Below are 20,381 nucleotides of genomic sequence, written 5' to 3' on the forward strand. Positions count from 1 at the left end.
GGACCAGGGCAGAGGAACAACCCCTATCCCTGGCCCTCCAGAGGTCATCCACCAACGCGACCAAAGCTGTCTCTGTACTCTGTTGGAGCCCCGACGCTCTGGAATGAACTTCCCCCTGGCTTACGCCAAGTACCTGATCTTCGGACCTTTCGCCGTGAGCTGAAAACACATCTATTTATTCAAGCGGGACTGGCATAATAGTGTTATTAATTTTAAATTGGGTTTTTATTGCCTTAGGGTTTTTTAAATTTTAATATTGGCCTTTTGTAATTTGCTTAGTTTTAAATTTTGGTTTTAAATTGTATGTATATTAACTTTTTATCTCTGGCTGTACACCGCCCTGAGTCCTTCAGGAGAAGGGCGGTATAAAAATTTAATAAATAAATAAATAAAATAAATAAATAAATCTACCTAATGAGACAAACTAAACTCTCCATGTTCAGTTTGCTAGAGATGGTTTGTTTTGAAAACGACAAGGTGCTAAATTTACATAACCTTAAAAGCAGTAGCAATAGCACTTATTTATTTTATTTATTTATTTTATTTATTCGATTTTTATACTTAGACTTGTATACCGCTTCATAGTGCTTTACATACCTCTCTAAGGTGTTTACAGAGTCAGCATATTGCCCCCAACAATTTGTATCCTCATTTTACCAACCTCGGAAGGCTGGAAGGCTGAGTTAACCCAGAGCCAATCAGAATCGAACGCTTAGCAGTGGGCAGAGTTAGCCTGCAATACTGCATTCCAACCACTGTGTCACCATGGCTCTTTTAAAGGTACCTGTAACGAAGTGAAGTGGCTAATATTTTATCTGCAGAGAGTTACCTAAGACAAACCCAATCTGGATCGCTTTTTCTTTTACGGCAGCATCTGATTCTGCAATGTAGGAACACCTCCGACTGAATGAGTAGGCCAAGACTGAAGCAACTTTTACTCCGTGATCCATCAACGCCTGAAAGCAGTGATGAAGGAGATGCCTAGAAAAGAAAAAGGAGCACCAGTGGAGATAAGAGCATGTTCCTGCCTTCTATCAATGCTAGAGGGTTGCAGTCTTTTTTATGTCTATTAAAAATGCAGGTAGTCCTTGACTTGCGACTGGTCATTAAGCGATCTTTCAATGTTAGGATGGACACCCCCCCCCCAAAGGTACATACAACTTAGCTCCAAAGTTCCGACAACCAGAGGTCATATGACCAAATTTCAGGTGCTCAACAACTGCCCTGGTTTTATGGCTGTTTGCAGCATCCCACAGTCACCTACCCACAATTTATATTTTTACTGAGAACTGGCATTTACTTTTTCGGCAAAACTGCACCATAGCTAGTAAGGGGTTAAATATAGGTAGTCCTAAACTTATGACCACAATTGAGCCCAAAATTTATATTGTTAATGAGATTTGTTAAGTGAGTTTTGCCCCATTTTACGACCTTTCTTGCCACAATTGTTAAGTGAATCACTGCAGTTGATAAATTAGGAACCCTGCTGTTAAGTGAATCTGACTTCCCCATAGAGGTTGCTTGTCAGAAGGCTGCAAAAGTCGATCACATGACCCTGGGAAGCAGCAATGGTCATAAATATGAACCAGTTGTATATGAACCGTATTTAGTGTTCAAAATTCAAGCCTCTGAATTTTGATGATGGGATCATGGGGATGTTGCAACTGTCGTAATTAGGAAAAACAGTCAGAAGTCACATTGTAACTTTAAACAAAATGTTGCAAATCAAGGACTACCTGTAATTGTTGCAAAAAAGGTCGTAAAATTGAATCCGGTCATTTGGTCACCTGTTGTACAACCTTCACGATGTATGACCCTAATGGGCAGGCTCCATTACGGTCGTAAGTCAAGGAGTACTTGTACTCTGCCTGTCATATGTAATTTCTAGCCAGCTACAGCCTCTTGCAAATTTTGGAGGTCAACTGGAACTTTTAAAAAATAGCAGATTCAGGAAGATGATTATCAAGAGACATATTCTTGAAAAACATGCTTAGGGTAACACTGCATCTTCGTATCTAGTCAACAGATACTGAGATCAGCAGTAGGGCCTTATGGAAGTCTCTGCATTGAACAATCCAACGATTTGTTTAATCCCTTTCAAACAGATTCCCACCCACTCCTTGTATTGGTATCAGTTTTTCCTCTCTGCAGCTGCAGAGGAAGTCAGAACAGCAGGTGAAATTTTAATACACCCACCCAACTCATTCCAGCAGCCCCCGCATTTTATATTACGGAAGAAACTTGTTCCACGCCCTCAGCAAATGGGGGAAACACAAACATAGTACACCAAAACTGGAACTGCAATCCAAATCTGTTGAACAGGAAGGACTCCATCACTCAGCATTACAGCCAGAGATGGTATACCCGGTCCGTGGTCAATAAGGCTCCCCTGATTTGTGACCTTATTCAGAGGGAGTCCGCGGACTTTATGGGCATTACGGAGACCTGGTTGGGCACAGAAGGGGGTGTACCCCTGGTTGAACTGTGCCCTCCGGGTTTCCGTGCATTCCATCAGCCGAGGGCCCAAGGTAGGGGTGGGGGGGTGGCGGTTGTGATTAAAGAAAGTCTAGGGCCGAGGGAGTCCACTGTTCCTCAGATAGCTGGCTGTGAATCCCTCCTTGTGAAGTGGGGCCATCGGAATCAGATGGGGCTGTTGATCACGTACCTGGCTCCTTGCTGCATGACTACAGCCCTACCTGAGCTACTAGAGGTGCTTGCTGGCGTGGCGGTTGAGATTCCCAGACTTTTGGTCTTGGGGGATTTCAACCTGCCATCGGCCGGCTTGTCATCAACGGTGGTTCAGGAGTTCCAGGCCTCCATGACGGCCTTGGACCTGATTCAAGTAACTGATGGCCCTACACACATTGGGGGAGGCGCGCTAGACCTGATTTTTATCTCTGGTCAGTGGGTTAATGATCTGGATTTAGGAGATATAGTTAAAGAACCAGTGTCATGGTCAGATCATTTTCTTCTTCGCCTAGACTTTCGGACCGCCACCCCCGCGGGGAGGCGGAGCCAATGCGTTGGTTCCGTCCCAGGCGCCTGATGGACCCGGAGAGGTTCCGGACGGAACTTGGGCCATTCCCTGAGGATCTTACCCACGGCACGACTGAAGAACTGGTTGCGGCCTGGGAACGGGCCGCAGCTGGGGCTTTGGACCGTGTCGTGCCTTTGCGGCCTCTGACCCGGCGTAGATCTCAATTGGCTCCCTGGTTTTCCGAGGAGCTGAGAGAGATGAAACGCCGGAGAAGACGCCTAGAGAGTACTTGGAGGTCTAGCTGTTCCGAGGCTGATCGGACACTAGTGAGGTCCTTTACTAGGACCTACCTAGTGGCAATGAGGGAGGCGAAGCGTTCCTACGTTTCCACCCTCATTGCATCGGCAGATAACCGCCCGGCCGCCCTGTTTCGGGTGACCCGCTCCCTCCTCCATCAAGAGGGACGGGATGACCCCTTACAGGGACGAGCTGAGGAGTTTAACGGTTATCTATACGATAAAATCGTTCAGCTCCGGGATAGTTTGGACCAAGATTGCGAGGATCCAGCTGAGATGACAGAGACGCCTTGTTGAGGTTATTTGGGATGAGTTTGATTCTGTGGCTCCGAGGACATGGACAGGTTGCTGGGAGGTTACATGCAACTACATGTTTACTGGACCCGTGCCCTTCCTGGTTAGTGCTGGCTGCTCAGGAAGTGACACGAGGCTGGCTCCAGGGAATTATAAATGCTTCTTTGATGGAAGGGGTTTTCCCCGCCGCCTTGAAGGAGGCGGTGGTGAGACCTCTCCTCAAGAAGCCTTCCCTGGACCCAGCTATTTTGGGTAATTATCGTCCAGTCTCCAACCTTCGCTTTGTGGCGAAGGTTGTAGAGAGTGTGGTTGCATGGCAGCTCCCCCGGCACCTGGAGGAAACTGTCTATCTAGACCCGTTCCAGTCCGGCTTCCGACCCGGTTATAGCACGGAGACGGCTTTGGTCGCGTTGGCAGATGACCTCTGGAGGGCCAGGGACAGGGGTTGTTCCTCTGCCTTGGTCCTATTAGATCTCTCAGCGGCCTTCGATACCATCGACCATGGTATCCTGCTGCGCCGGTTGGAGGGATTGGGAGTGGGGGGCACCGTTTACCGGTGGTTCTCCTATCTCTCTGACCGGTCGCAGACGGTGTTGACAGGGGGGCAGAGGTCGTCCTCGAGGCGCCTCACTTGTGGGGTGCCCCAGGGGTCGATTCTCTCGCCTACCCTGTTCAACATCTATATGAAGCCGCTGGGTGAGGTCATCAGTGGTTTCGGGGTGAGTTATCATCTGTACGCTGATGATACTCAGCTGTACTTTTCCACCCCGGACCACCCCAGCGAAGCGGTCGAAGTGCTGTCCCGGTGCCTGGAAGCTGTACGGGTCTGGATGGGGAGAAACAGACTCAGGCTCAATCCCTCCAAGACGGAGTGGCTGTGGATGCCGGCATCCCGGTACAGTCAGCTGCATCCGCAGCTGACTGTTGGGGGCGAGTTAGTGGCCCCAAAGGAGGTGGTTCGCAACTTGGGAGTCCTCCTGGATGGACGGCTGTCTTTTGATAAACACCTGGCGGCCGTCGCCAGGAGGGCCTTTTACCAAGTTCGCTTGGTCCGCCAGTTGCGTCCCTTCCTTGACCGGGATGCCTTATGCACGGTCACTCACGCTCTGGTTACGTCTAGGCTGGATTATTGCAATGCTCTCTACATGGGGCTGCCCTTGAGGTGCACCTGGAGGCTGCAGTTAGTCCAGAATGCGGCTGCGCGAGTAGTAACGGGAGCCGCTCATAGCTCCCACGTGACCTCGCTGCTCCGTAGCTTGCACTGGCTTCCTGTGGTCTTTCGGGTGCGCTTCAAGATTTTGGTAACTATCTTTAAAGCGCTCCATGGCTTAGGACCCGGGTACTTACGAGACCGCCTGCTGTTACCCTTTGCCTCCCACCGACCCGTACGCTCTCACAGAGAGGGTCTCCTCAGGGTGCCGTCCGCCAAACAGTGTCGGCTGGCGGCCCCCAGGAGTAGGGCCTTCTCTGTGGGGGCAGTGATGCTCTGGAACGAACTTCCCCCTGGCCTGCGTCAAGTGCCTGATCTTCGGACCTTCCGTCGTGAGCTCAAAACATATTTATTTATTAAAGCGGGACTGACATAATTAGTGTTGAATTTTAATTGGGTATTTTTAATATTTTTAAACTTTTAAATCTAAATTTTAATAATCAGCCTTTAAAATTTGCTCTTTTTAATTGTTGTTTTAAATTGTATATATTTTGTTTTTATTTTGGCTGTACACCGCCCTGAGTCCTTCGGGAGAAGGGCGGTATAAAAATTTAATAAATAATAATAATAAATAATAATACATGCCCAGTAGAAAATGTTAACCCAAGAAGCTTGATTGAATTATTTTAAGAGAATTTTAAATATATGGTCTCTAGTTGTCGTTTTCATATTTTATATGGTATTTTTGTTGAAGCCCTCTAGAGTTGCCTCAGAGAGATGGGAGGCATAGCAGTCAAACAAAGCAAGCGAGCAAGCACATACAGGCAGCTTCCCTAGCATGAGTAGTCTCTATGATTGCATTTTGGAATTTTGAGGAGGAAAACCGAAGCGTCAGGTGCAAAAAACAAGGAGTCAGGATAGAGTTTCAAAGCACTGTAAGTTCATTCCATGCAACCTATACACAAGAATCTGACCTATTATGGTCAATGCAAATTGCCGCCAGATAAGAGCCAATGGACTTCCAAGGGGAAACGGCGGGAGTTACAATATTTTTCAGAGTATAAGACGCACCTTTTCCCACCCCAAAAAAGAGGGTGAAAATTTGGGTAGGTTTTATACTCCAAATGTAGCCCCACCCAGCCTCTCAAAAGAGGTTTCAGAGGCTAAAAAAAGCCTCCAAACAGAGCTTCAGAAAAAAAGCCTCCAAACAGAGCTTCAGAAAAAAAGCCCCAGAAACAGAGCTTCAGAAAAAAAGCCCCAGAAACAGAGCTTCAGAAAAAAAGCCTCTGAAAGGATGTTTCAGAACTCTGTTTCAGAGGCTTTCAGAGGCAGAAGAAAATGTTTTGGAGTTTCAGAAGTTTCAGAAGCTGAAAAAAAAGCAAGGCACAGAGCTCACAACCAAGGAACCTGTTGCTAAAATTCACCTCTGGGAAGAGCTGATTTGGGGGTATTCCGGGAGGCCAATCTACCTGCCAATCAGCTTTTTTCTTATTTTCCTCCCCAAAAACTAAGGTGTGTCTTATAGTCCGAAAAATATGGTAGGTCTTTTTTGAAGGTGTAGGGACTCCAGATTCCATTTGACCCTGCCCTCAGGTTCATTCTGTTCATCTTCTACACTAACGGAACACACCCAAGAAGCATTTGAACTGTGCTGAGGAAGTTTTTACTGGCAAAAGCTGTTTGATATATAATATGGGGAGAGCAATATTTGTTAAATGTACCTTTTATCTAAAGCTCGAAGCACCTTTGCAAAAACTTCTAGTTCACAGAATTCGCTACCCAGCTGGCATAGTCGGCCTTGTTGGTAAAGCTGCATAAAAGGAGAGAAAAAAAAGAGAGATGGTTTTTATTAATATAACAAGAGGTGCTAATTTCATACACAGGTTGGGTAGAGTATTTGCTCAATTTCAAGACTCCTCTGAAGAGCTGGATCCTGAGCAGCTTTTCAAGCCAAAGACATCTCATAATTTCCAGAATTTAGCAAATATGAATTCGGGTGTGCCACCCATTCCTTCCTTCCAGGGTGATTATTTTTTTTTGACACATGACCCTTGTAGAATCTCCATGGTCATGTGATCAAAATCTGAATCCTTGGCAACTGGCATGTATTTATGATGGTTACAGTGTCCTAAGGTCACTTGATAACCTTTTGTGGCCTTCTAAAAAGCAAGGTCAATGGGGAAGCCAGATTCGCTTAACAACCAACCAGGGGGAGAGACCAGGGGTGAGAAAATATGAAGACTCCAGACTTCAAGGAGAGGCCTGAGACTCAAGGATGCATCTGCAGGTGTCCGCCAAACCCAGAGACATTTTCTCATAACAATACAATACCACTTAACTGAACAATGTGACCTGCACTAATAGGAGGGAGGGGAATTTACATATTGAATTATGTGGGTTTGCATGGGAAGTAGGTAGAGCTGGTTTTGCCTTCAATGGTGCTGAAATGATGTTCCAGTATTCAATAAAGTATTACATTGAGACATTGGTAGGTCTTGAGTGTGCTTGCTTTGGTTTGTAGGAAGTTAGCACCCACCCCCCTCCTAGAAGAATGAAATATTTTAGGAAATATTAAAAAGGGCAAAATATTATATTTCCCTGGATGAGAAATGGAGAAACATGTTTTAAGGACAAAGCAGCTCCCTGCAACCCCCCACCTTTGTCAATGGGCCATTAAGGCCTCAGCCAAGCTCACTCATTCCCCCCACCTTTTGTCAATAGGCCATCATCTGCAACACAATAGGACCCATCTAGCAACAGAAACTCACCACATGACACCTGGGAAGATTACATCAGCCAGCAAGGCTAGCTAAGACCCCCACCCCCTGGGAGTCTGACAACCAATCAGGATACTCTTCCTGTGCCCCAGGAAATTCAAAGCTCAGAGAAAGCATAAAGCCAGGGCGTGCACAGCATCTCGCCCTTTTTCTGTTCAGGAACTCAAGCCATGTGATCCTGACCACCATTAAACCATCTTTCCAAGCAGTCTCCATGTTTCTTTCCAACAGGTTGGGATCGTCAGTCGGGACACTGACATTAGGCATTAACCAGATCAATAAGTATGTCATTAGTATTAATCATTTTAATACTAATAGTTTGATTAATCAGCTTTCAAAGTCACAGTATCCTGTTTTGCTATGTATAATGTACACTACAAATATTACACACCTCTGGCAATTTGATGATTTTCCTTGTATCTTAATTGCTCTTTAAAATAGCCGGAAACATTAATTATTTAGCAATTATATAATGGGAGTATTTATCAAGTAACCTCATTTGTTATTAATACCCTTCCAGAACAGGGCACCTTTGTTTTAGATGGCACATTTAACTGGCCAGGTGCTAAATTTTATATGTAGGGCAATTCCCACCAAGTGGGAACTAAAAAAGATGATTATGAACTTGATTATGCTTGAAATAAATAGCAAGTTCATGAATTAGATAAAACATAAAGAACTATTTAAAGCTGCATTTTTAATATCAAATTCCCCTGAACCAGCACATCCTTCACATTCTGAATCTCTTAAAAAAGAAACCTAGTGTAAATTCATACTTAGATTTCCTTTAAAAGCTATTGTGACATATTGGCAATCACAAATTTGGAAGGGAGTCTGGAGATCTTCTAGTCCAGGGGTAGTCAACCTTTTTATACCTGCCGCCCACTTTTGTATCTCTGTTAGTAGTAAAATTTTCTAACCACCCACCGGTTCCATAGTAATGCGCCGTGTATCCTCGTCTGCACATGCCTCTCACGCATCGTGGATTGGATTTGGGGGGGCACCGGCTACCAGCTCTGCTTGTCTGTTACAGCTGGGTGGTGTGGGGGGGAGATGCACAAGCTATTTTGGGACGAGGCTCTTTTGTTTGCAGTCGCACTATAGCGCCATTTAGTTTCATAATGTGAACTAAACTTATGCGCGGGCGATACAAATAGTATATTTTCAGAAATTTAAATTGTCATGGGGAATTTTATGAAAACCTAATGAAAATGTTTTTAAATAATGCTATGAATTTTTTTTAAAAAGTCAATTAAATGAAAAAAAAGGAAAGTGCTTCAGTATCGGACAAAACCCCTACCGTCCACTATGAAAGCTGGAACTCCCACTAGTGGGCGGTAGGGACCAAGTTGACTACCACTGTTCTAGTCCAACCCTCTGCAGGAATCTTCAGACCATCTTGGACAAATGTTGTCCTATCTTTCCTTGAAAAGCTCCACTGATTAATAGTGCTCGCTGTCAGGAAATTCCTCCTTATTTCCATGATCCATGCTATCAAGGATTATTATCCCTGAGCCAAAAAACGTACCACAAGACATCTGGTATTTTACAGGGAGTGTCTTGTTCAATATGACATTTGAGAGGGCTCATTCTTGAATTGCCTCAGGCATATTTTCCTTATGCAAAAAAAAAAAAAAATAGCAAGAGCACCAGCACTTAGATTTATGCAGGTAATCCTCGATTTGCAACAACTGATTTAGTGACTGTTTAAAAGTTACAGTGGCACTGAAAAGAACGACTTGTGACCATTTTTCACACATGGCCCTTGCAGCATCCTCATAGCCACATGATCAAAATTCAGGTGTGTGGCAAACATTCGTATTTACGACTATTGCAGCATCATAAATTTGATCACCTTTTATGACCTTCTGACAAGCAAACTCAATGGGAGGGAGCCAAATTAACTTAATAACTATGTTACTAACTTAACAACTGCGGTGAACTTAACAACAGTGAAGGAAAGTCGTAAAATGGGGCAAAAGCACACTTAACAAAATGTCTCGCTTAGCAAGTGAAATTTAAATAGGTCACAGACTACCTATAATACCACTCCGTAGTGCTTTACAGCATTCTCTGGGCAGTTTGCAATGTCAGCATATTGCCGCCTCCAACAATTTGGGTCCTCATTTTACTGACCTCAGAATGATGGAAGGCTGAGTCAACCTTGAACGTTTTCTCTCTCTCCAGTCATTTCTGCCCATCCTATCAGATCTGGCAGAATAAGCATGCTTCAAGTCCTTTCCATAGGTCTGGGAGGGATGCTTTCTCTGTCGTAGTGCCTGCTTTGCGGAAGGGCTTTGCCACTTAAGTTGGGACAGGCTCAACTCTGTTGGCCTTTCAGAAGATCTTAAAAACCTGGTGCTTCACTTAGGGTTTAGGGCAAGGATCAGCAACTTGTGGCTCTGGAGCTGATTGTGGTTCTTCCATCCCTCTGCTTCAGCTCCCTGTTGCTGGTCGGCTCCACAATTGATAGAGCTTTCGGTTAGGACAGGTAGAGGAAAAATGATGCTGTGCTAGGAGGAGACTATGGTAGGGGAAGCGGACTTCCGGTTAGCAGAGGAAAAAGGACACCGTGCTAGGAGGAGACTATGATGGGGAAACTGGACTTCCGGTCAGCTCTAAAATTGAATGGGGGCTTCCAGTTAGGACCTTTGTGGCTTTTTGAGTGTTTAAGGTTGCCGACCCCTGGTTTAGGGCCAAGATGTAAATGGAACCTGGTTTGCTGTTTGCCTTGTACTAACAGAACCGATTTATCTGTTGTCTTTTATTGTCTGTTCTACTGTTTTCACCAATGTTTTTGCTTTTATGCTTTGATAGCTGTCCAAAGTTTTGACTAATAAATCCATATCTATTAATTTCTTTAAAACTAATAGCCAACATTTCATATTTTAGTCAAGAAATCTATGAGGGGTCACAGGAAATGTTTAAATTTGACAAGTTTTTTTTACAAGAAATTTAATAAAAACCCACAATCCAACAATCTGATTGCTATATTTTCTATTAACCAAACTTTTCAAATTACATAGAAGTCCAGTCTGATGACTACCAATTGATGCACTATTTCTTGGAAACCAAGTTACAAGGAATGGGTGGAACTCTCTATTATTTACAGTAAGTACCTTTGGTCAGAATTTCAGCCTGAAACACCAGGATTCAGAGGAATTCATGAACTATACACCTATCATTTGCTTAAATTCCATTTAAATTTAGCATCACTCATGCATTTAGCAAGTGCCTGTTGGCAGGCATCTAGGAAGCTTAATGACCTGACTTCAGAATGACGACACATATTGTTTTGAGTGGCACCAACATCTTAATAATACACAGCACCAAACCTTCTGGTGACCTCACTCAGTAATTTCATAAAGGCCTTACAAAGCACTGGTGACAAGAGGGAGTGAGGAGGTATTTCTGTTGAAAGATAATGCACTAACCCACTTCCAAATCTCTCACGCAGTTCAGGGTATCATCACCAGTCCAAAGAGATCAGAAAGGAAACAAAACAAAACAAAACAAAACAAAACAAACCCAGAGGTCTGTTATTGTGTCAGTTAAAAGCAAGTATGTTAGTCACCTACAGGCTAACCAGTGTTATCTTAACACTAATTTGCTCTAAACCAGAGGTATCAAACTGGATTTTGAAATGGGTCTTCTATTTTCTTCCAGAATAGTTGAAAGTTAATTAGCTACCACCCTCTGTTGCAACTGCCTCAAAGCCCACCACAAGTTTTATCTGAGATATATTTGGTTGGTACCCACCCGGATATTACTTTGAAAGACTGAAAAAATTGAACTTTTCTGCAGGGACTTTGAGAATTAATTGTTGAAATGGTGGTGGGTACATATATTTGTTAATACATTGCGTTTCCTGTAATTTGTCTTTTCCTCCCTGCCGTATGTTCTGTGGCTCAGACTGGTAAGACAGTCTGCCTCCCACCTCATAAGAGATGACTTTGGGTGGCTTATAAACATTAAACTAGTACATTAATATAATAAACATTAAATAAAAACAATTAATTTTCACTTTTCACTTCACAAAGACCAAAACTTTTCTGATTTAACTATCGTTTTTTTTAAAATACCCCCACTGAAGTCCCTTTGAAGAATGCAAAAAGCGTAATTTGGAGAAAGAACTAAACATGCAGTAAAAGATGCAAACTGCCTGTGACTGTATTCAGACATCATAATATGGCTTGGCTTTGAGTTGGTATCATAGCCTTAACAGATAACAGAATAACAGAGTTGGAAGGGACCTTGTAGGTCATCTAGTCCAACCTCTCCAAAGCAGGAGACCCGACACCATTTCTGACAGATGGCAGTCCAGTCTCTTCTTGAAAGCTTCCAGTGATGAAACTCCCACAACTTCTGAAGGCGGTAGATACCAGTCTCTGTTCTAATGACAGATCAGTCCTGCAACATGGTGGCTAAGGATAGCATTTTTTTCTGCGATGGTTCCCAAGTAATGGAACTCTTTCACCGGGGAAATAGGACGGGCGCCCATGCTGTCATATCTCTGCACTGAGTCACCACCCATGGATTCTATCACAGTGGCTAGATTAACTGCATTAATACCATTATGCCAAACAAAGAGCAAACAAGGCTGAAGGTTTAGCATGGAATCCAATTTTATACAACCAAAGTATTTCAAGGGTGAAAAGTGTCTAAGTTGGCTAAATTGAAGTTCTAAGTTCCAAAAAGATAATCAACTTGTTAATGTTGATTTATAAAAGTTAAGAACCAGCTGTCCGCACTTCTTCGAATCAGCGGGGCTTAAGCAATTTTTGAAATTCTTCTTCCCAAATGCCTGCCATGTTTTAGCGAGGCCTTACGTCCAAAAGAGTTGGCTATGTGTCTCCTGAGTTATCCAAGCAAAGGCCAGTCGTACCAGGAATAATTGATGTCACCAAAATAAAACAGGTACACAGATCAACATTTGGAATTTTACCAGAAACAGAAGTTGGTCAAGTGGTGCTTTGGACCACACCTAGCTAGAGCCATCTTGTCCCCAGATAACTGGATGGGGGTTTCAGGGCCTAATAGAGAGCTCCCACAACACACTAGAAAGCCATGCATTATATCTTTTGAAGTCTCTCATATCTCATATTCCATCTCTTCCTTTCTGAAAATAATTGTTTGTAGACAGCATGTCATTTCTTTCTAGGTTAAAATCCAAGTTGTGACTTTAAGGCTTCTGCCTGTTAAATCTTGCCCTTCAAAAAATCAGCCTATGTCTAAACTCTCTCAGAATGCTGTTGGATTAGTGCTGCAATCTAACCAAGATTAAGAATATTATTGGGTGTAGAACTCTGGATGCCAGGATCCAAAACTGCCACAGGGAAGGAGGAACTATAGGCCAAAGATGAAAGGAAGCAAAGTTATGAAGAAGCTACTTGGATAAGCAGGCAAAACGTTTCAAACCAAAGAAGAAAAGAAACCCAATTCCATGACTCAACTTCCAGACATCGCAAATCAAAGGATTAACAACAACCATGTTTTGAGGGCAGGAGCTAGGCCAGATTCAAACATTGTACTAAACCATATTGTCGTTTGCTTCCTGGCTTAGCATGTTGGATGAACCAAGCCATGACTTCAATAACCCATGATTTTAAAAATACTGGCTTAATGATGCTTAGCTATAAATCAGAAAAGAGGAATTCGTTCTGGAGATTAAAGGGAAGCAAATGATGTTAGTGGGATTAACATTTCAGAGAGAAAATATCAATCAAACTGGGTTGCAGCTAAAAAGGACTGACTGTTCTGAAAGCTGCATGTGAATTTAATTCTTATGTATGTGACCTTTGAGCCAGTCACTCTTTCTCAGCCTAACTCACCTCACAAAGTTGTTGTTGTGGGGGGGGGAAAGGAGCAGGAAGGGTATTAGGTATGTTTGCTGCCTTGAGTTATTTATAAAAATAATAAAGGTAGGATAAAATGATCTTTAAAAAATTAAATGCACACATTTTATTCACATGCAAGTCCCAGATACCATAGAATTTTATTTTCAATTCTTCAAATTTAAAAAAAACCACCTAAATGACAGGCATTAGCCTTTCCACATAAGCAACAGGCTACCTTACATTGTATTTCACCTATGCCATGCTATTTTGCCATTATAGTTGAGAAAGTAGGATAATCACATTCGGTTTGTAACAGATTTGGACCAGAGCAACGTTTTGATGAAGGGCAATATTGCTCATAAACTGGATGATGTACTCTATTCCATTTGGGAGAAAAAGCATAAAGTAAATAAATATTCCAAATTTATTTTTAAAAAACAAACAAGCTGCTGCTTAAACACACAATGTTTACTTTATACAGCACAGCAACTCTGTGATGCTCTTTCATGTTCTATCCCACTGGCTCCACCACAGGATTAAGCATTTTAATAACACTTCCATGTTGTTCTTTTGAGAAGACACGGCCTCAGAGGTTATTCTGTCTTTTTCTTATTTTTCCTAATATAGCTTTTTTTTTTTTTGCAACTAATGCCTCAGCAGCACTACCACCCTGTCAGATTTTCCAAACATTATTTCACAACTTCCTAGTCACATTTTGTAAATGATTTTTTTCCCTTCTGCTTCTTGGAAAAACAAAGATAACACAATTCCATTTAGTTGGCTCTAGAATAAGTTCATTGAATCTAAGGATACAAAATGCTGGGTCAGACAAAGGCTTGATTCACATAATGGGTTATTAAGATTTTATACGAGTTGTTTGGCTTTGGCCTTGCATATTGCAGCGCCAATCATTGTTTTGTAAACCACGGTTTGTAACTTATTGTACAAGTAGCAGCATCCATGGATATTTCTCTGTGTGCCACCTCTTCCCACTACACTGAATTTTAATTTTGAAATGAAATAAATAACATGTAAAGGAACCAGCAAGTGAGCTTCCTGCAGAATAACAATTTAAAGTTATCTCTCACAATCCTGGACCAATATCTTAACTGCTGCTATCCTACCTGATGAGTTAAAAAGTTAGTTAATTGAGCCATAGTTGATTCAATTTAATTGGTTGGATTTGCAGAACTCATTTTGGTCCAATGTGTTGGGTGATCCAACTAAAGTACAAGTAGTCCTTGACTTACAACCACAACTGAGTCCAAAATTTCCATTGCTAAGCGAGAGTTATTAAGTGAATCTGCCCCATTTTCTCACCTTTCTTTCTTGCTAAGTGAATCATTGCAATTGTTAAGCTAGTAACACAGTTGTTAAGTGACTCTAACTTCTCCATTGACTTTGCTCGTCAGATGGTAGCAAAAGGTGATTGCAAGATCCAAGGACAGTGCAACAGTGAGCCAGTTGCCAAGTGTCTGAATTTTGATCACATGGTCATGGGGATGCAGCAACTGTTGTAGGTGTGAAAAACAGTCATAAAGTCACTTTTTACAATGCCACTGTAACTTTGAAAGTTCCCTAAATGAATGGTTGTAAGTTAAAAACCAAAAGCCAGTTTGGTGTAGTGGCTAAAGCACCAGGCTAGAAACTGGGTGACTTAAGAGTTCTAGACCCACCTTAGAACCTAACCCTCCTCTCTTAGTCATCAGAAGACAACAAGAGCAAAACACTTCTGAAAATCCTGCCAAGAAAACTTAAGAGACTAGTCCAAGAAGTTGCCAGGAGTCGACAATGACTCTATGCCTCACCAGAAAACATTCATGTTACATGGCATAAGCTTTTCTGAACTGGTACAGAATTATCCAAGATAAACCACCCAAATGATTTGAATGTAACCCCCATCCTCCTGAACTGAAGGCCATGTTGGCTGAGCTTGGGGGAACTGAGTGCCTTCTGCCATTTTGAGTGATGTATTAGACTCTGATGGCACGTGAGCTGTTGCCCCAGTTCAACTCTGACATGCATGCATCTGTGCCTCCCACTGGCCAGCTGGCCTTTGGGTCTCTGCCAACCATGTGTGGGAGCATGTGGGGGGGGGGTGTCACGTGCGCAGGCATGGGGGGGCGCATATTGCATTTTGGAGGTTCGGGCGCACGTGTGCGCGCTTTGGGCACTCGGTTTGAAACGGTTAGCCATCACTGCATTAGACTCATTTGATTCATTTATTGACATTTATAATCAAATTACATTTCCAACTAGTCCAAAAGATGAAGCAAATCGTTAGCATTAATCTGTATTGTCTATGCTATAGAGACCAGGGGTCTCCAACCGTGGCAACTTTAAGCCTGGAGGACTTCAACTCCCAGAATTCTCCAGCCAGCTTTGCTGGCTGGGGTATTCTGGGAGTTGAAGTCCTCCAGGCTTAAAGCTGCCAAGGTTGGAGACCCCTGATATAGACTATACCTCTGTCTCAGAATAAGTATCATTTATATTTCTCTGCTGGCTAACAGTATTTCTCCCATATTTAAAGATCCCAGAAGCAGAATTATTTAATGTAAGATCGAATTTGGGTTGGTCACTGGGACCAGAGATTTACTCTTCCGAGCTTTCGAACGCATGCTAGAGCTCATCCTCAGGGAATTTCTCTCTATTGAAATATGTGCTTTGGGCTGTTTTGAGTTGTGTTTATGTGGTGCCTTCCTATTGGCTTACTATAGGAAGGTACCACATAAACATGACTCACCAAACAGCCTAAAGCACACACTCTTCTAGAGAGAAGTTCCCTGAAGATGGGCTCTAGCATCAGTCCGAAAGCTTGGAAGAGTAAATCTCTGGTCCCAGCGAGCAACCCAGATTGGATCCTGCAACATTATCCTGGGACACTTATATTTGCTTTCATCCGTGAGAATTATTTAAAGTGGATGTTGAAAAAAAATCCACTGAGAAAGATCCATCTAATAATACCTGATGCGTGGAACAAAAGGATTCTCCCAGCAAATTCTTTGCCAGGGGTTCAGATCTTTGTGTGGCTTGCCCATAGGCCCCCTCCCCTGATCACCATACAAAAGCAGGACTATTGCGTGTCACAAGGCACAAAACAAACCGCTTACTCGGCAATTCACAACTCCCATGAAAACATACTAAAGCTGGAGAGCTTGTTTTTCCCATACTGATAAGCTAAGTATTATGTTGTGATAAGTAACGAGAATGCACAACATTTTTTTTAAAGGCAGAGGAGACATTTGGCACTATCATCATCTTTTAACACAGGCAAATGGTCAAAACAAAAGTGGGAAGGGCTAGGGCAAGAATTTAACTTTAAAGCAGATATGTTTTTTTTTATGACAACTCTTGAAGAATGTTTTCCTCACATGATGTTCAAATTTTAATTTAGGGACAATGTAAAGGGGGGGAACCAGGTGGAAATCAGATTCAGCACCTGTATAGTTCTGTTAAAATACAGAGAATTTACATTTTTCTTCACCTTGGACAGGTTTATCTAAAGTTCATCCTTCCATTTTTAAATCATGAAACTGAGTTCCCATCACGTGATTGCTTTAATTCTTAGGAAAGATATTTCAGTTGAGAAAAAATATAGGAAACATATTAAGGTAGTGCTTGACTTACAAGAGTTCATTTAGTGAACTCTTTTTTTTATGTACACTGAGAGCATATGCACCAAGACAAATTCCTTGTGTGTCCAATCACACTTGGCCAATAAAATTCTATTCTATTCTATTCTATTCTAGTGACTGAAAAAAGCAATTTATGACTGTTTTTCACATTTACGACAGTTGCAGCATCCCTAGTCACGTGATCAAAATTCGGACACTTTGCAATTGATTCATATTTATGACGGATGCAGTGTCCTGGCGTCATGTTGCACCTTTTGCAACCTTCTAAGAAGGAATGTAAATGGCGAAGCCAGATTCACTTAACAACCGTGTTACTATTTTAACAGAGATGATCCACTTTACAAGTGTGGCAAGAAAGGTTGTAAAATGGGACAAAATTCATTTCACAAGTGTCTTACTTAGCAACAGAATTTTTGGGTTCAATTGTGGTTGTAACTTGAGGATTACCTGTAATGTATTTTACAATATTTTCAGGTGGAGGGAAGACAAGAATGAATCAGAAACCCTACCTTCTCTCAACCAGAAGTTTTAGCTAAATTATTATTATTGTTAAAACATTCTACTGTCCATATGATAAATCCTGCACTTGGAACTAACTCATGGAACCCTTTAACAAAGAGTTACTCCCAAGTGAAAAGGATAAGAGATAGTTCTTGGAAGAAAAAATAAAATAGATATAACATGCAAACATACACACTCCAGTGAACGAAAATAAGATAGGTGGGAGATTACCTATTTTTATTTTTAATACAAAAGCCACATATTGTTTCTATACTGTCTCAGAATGGACAGAAGGTAAACAGGGTTTCCACCACCATCAAGAAAATAAATATGAATTATGTTTCAAAGGAAAATTCTATGTAAATAGATAAAGTGATTTGCTACATAACTAATATGAAAAACAAAGCCACTGAAAAACAGCAGTTCTAGTCTAGATAAACACCAAGGATTACTGCCTAACTTGTTTGGAGCCTTCCTGTGGATCCCTCTCTGAAAATATTCACAGAACACAAAAAGCAAGGACTGCAGTAAACAATGAAATAGTCATTTTTATGGGGTAGGAAAAAAACAACCCCAAAACACACCTTCTGTATTAAAGGGCTGTTTCCAATTAATGCCACCAATCTCAGCACCCTTATCACTAATCTGTGAACATACTTCCAACACCAAAGTTTAAAAAACACCAGTCCTCCTTTACAGGTAGTTCTCCACTTACAACCATAATTGTGCCCAAAATTTCCATTGTAAATAAGCAAGGCAGTTGTGAAGTGACTTTTGCCCCATTTTACATCTTGTTTGCAGCAGTTAAAGGAATCAGTGTAGTTGTTAAGTGAATCATTAAGCGAATCTGGCTTCCTCCACTGACTTTGCTTGTCGGAAACTGGCTGGGAAGGTAACAAATGGTAATCACATGACCCCAAACAGTGCAACTGTCATAAATACGGTATATGCCAGTTCCCAAGCATCCAAATTTTGATCATGTGACCATAAGAGTGCTGCAATGGTCACAAATGTGAAAACTGATCATAAGTTACTTTTTTCAGTGCCACTGTAACTATGAATGGTCACTAAACAAATAATCGAGGACTATCTGTATTACAACAGCTTAAACTTAACCAGAACAATCCAAAAATACATTACAAACCATAGTGAATTCTTTAAAAAATACAAATAACAAAAACAACGCAAATTCCAAAGCAATGATATTTATTCCAAAGTATTTAACGTCTGGGATGGGCAGGAAGGTTGTAAATTAGCCCTTTAGGATGCTACAAGGCATATCCACAGCTCCTAAATTGGCCTTCCTGAACCAGTGCCCTCCAGATACGTTGAGCAATGGCTCTTAAAAATGGCAGACAGTTGGGCAGAAATCACAAAACCGGAGAAATCAGGACATTTGAGGGATGTCATATAGATACAAATCTCCAATTTTTCAATAAAGCATAAAGAATGAAATGAGAGCAGTTTTCTGGAGGAAGTTTTCATGAGGTCACCTACTGAGGAAGGGTATCAAAAAAGTTGGTCAACTTTAGAAGCGGGGATAAACTTTTGAAGAGCCAATAAAGTTGAATACACATAGTCCTCAACTTATGTCCACAACTGAGCCCCTTATTAGTAGTAGTAATATTTCTAACACTATTGAAAACAGATAATTTTGTCTATTGCTGGTCTGTGACCTTAATAAAGTTTATTACTATTATGTCCACAACTGAGCCCAAAATTTCCATTACAAAATTGAGGTGTTTGTTAAGTGAGTTTTGCTCCATTTTACAACCTTTCTTGAACAGTGACTGACTGTAGTTCTTAAGTGAATCTGGCTTCCCCATTGGGAAGGTGATCACATGACCCTTGCAAACTGCAACTGTCATAAGCATTTGAGATTTGATCATGTGACCATAGGGATGCTTCAACGGATGTGTGAAAAATGGTCATAAATAACTTTTTTTCAGTACTGTTGTAACTTCGAAGAGCCCCTAAACGACCTGCTGAGAGTCGAAGACTACCTGTATTTGTAGCTCAGGGTTGAAATGAATCTTCTCACTTTTGAGGAGGTGTGGAGTGGAGAGAAAAAGTCCAAAGAGATGTAATAATGAAATAGTTGGGTGAGATACAGGCATGAGAGAGAGATTGATCCCTGGGAAGCAAACTGAAAAGCAAAGGGGAGTAATCATGCAGCAATGGGCTGGGACCAAGCCAATTATTCTGATGGGTGCAAATCATTTTTCAGAACAGAGAACAAGAGGTATTTCCAAGGGGGGGCAATCCCATTGCAAAGAAACCCAGAAAGAAAACAAAATTTCACCAAAGGCTGAAAGGCCCCAAGGCGACTTTAAAAAACAACACATGTGGATGGGAGCAGCTCCCAGGTGTAATTCCTAAAAAAAAAAAAGGGCTGCAAAGATAGGCAAAGGCATAGATTACAGCAGTGTCATTTTCCTGGAACGGGGAAACAAGAGAATTCAAGGAAAAAAGGATGAATTGACAGAACTGGGTGCAGGATAAACAAGGCCCATATTTGGGGGAGGAGGGGGGCGGTCTCTTTTAAATGTCTATATGCAATTTAAAAAAAGCTGCCCATGCAACCACCAGAATTGGAGGGGTCCAATTCTTTACAAGAGGGATGCAAACAAACAGGGTGGGAGAACCAGAGATAAGAGGAGATTGGGGGGGAGGTATAAACAAATGGGATGGGGGAGAACCAAGGAGAGGTGCAACTCTCCCCAAAAAGTGCAAAGCCAATGAAGGGGGATTAATCAATTCTTCAGAGTGGGAGTTTGCAAACAAACAGGATTGGGGGAACCAAAGAGATGGGAGGGGTACAATTCTCCCCCCAAAAAGAGTGCAAAGCCGGCGAAGGGGTGGGATAACCAATTCTTGAGGGGTTGAAAACAAACAGGGTGGGGAAACCAAGGAG

At 42.1% G+C, this 20,381-nt stretch overlaps 1 protein-coding gene across 1 annotated transcript in view; it reads right to left on the bottom strand.

The window, feature by feature from the left end:
* The window catches only part of APPBP2 (amyloid beta precursor protein binding protein 2), a 51,573-nt gene that overhangs the window by 29,845 nt on the left and 1,347 nt on the right, over window positions 1-20,381 (bottom strand). The window contains exons 2-3 of the mRNA XM_058164093.1: window positions 6,439-6,527; window positions 830-981 (exon numbers count right to left, since the gene is read on the bottom strand). Coding sequence (XP_058020076.1) covers window positions 830-981; window positions 6,439-6,527 — 241 coding nt within the window. The remainder of the gene's footprint in view (window positions 1-829; window positions 982-6,438; window positions 6,528-20,381) is intronic.

This window comes from Ahaetulla prasina, chromosome 1 (assembly GCF_028640845.1).
Source record: "Ahaetulla prasina isolate Xishuangbanna chromosome 1, ASM2864084v1, whole genome shotgun sequence".
Classification (NCBI taxonomy): Eukaryota; Metazoa; Chordata; class Lepidosauria; order Squamata; family Colubridae; genus Ahaetulla; species Ahaetulla prasina.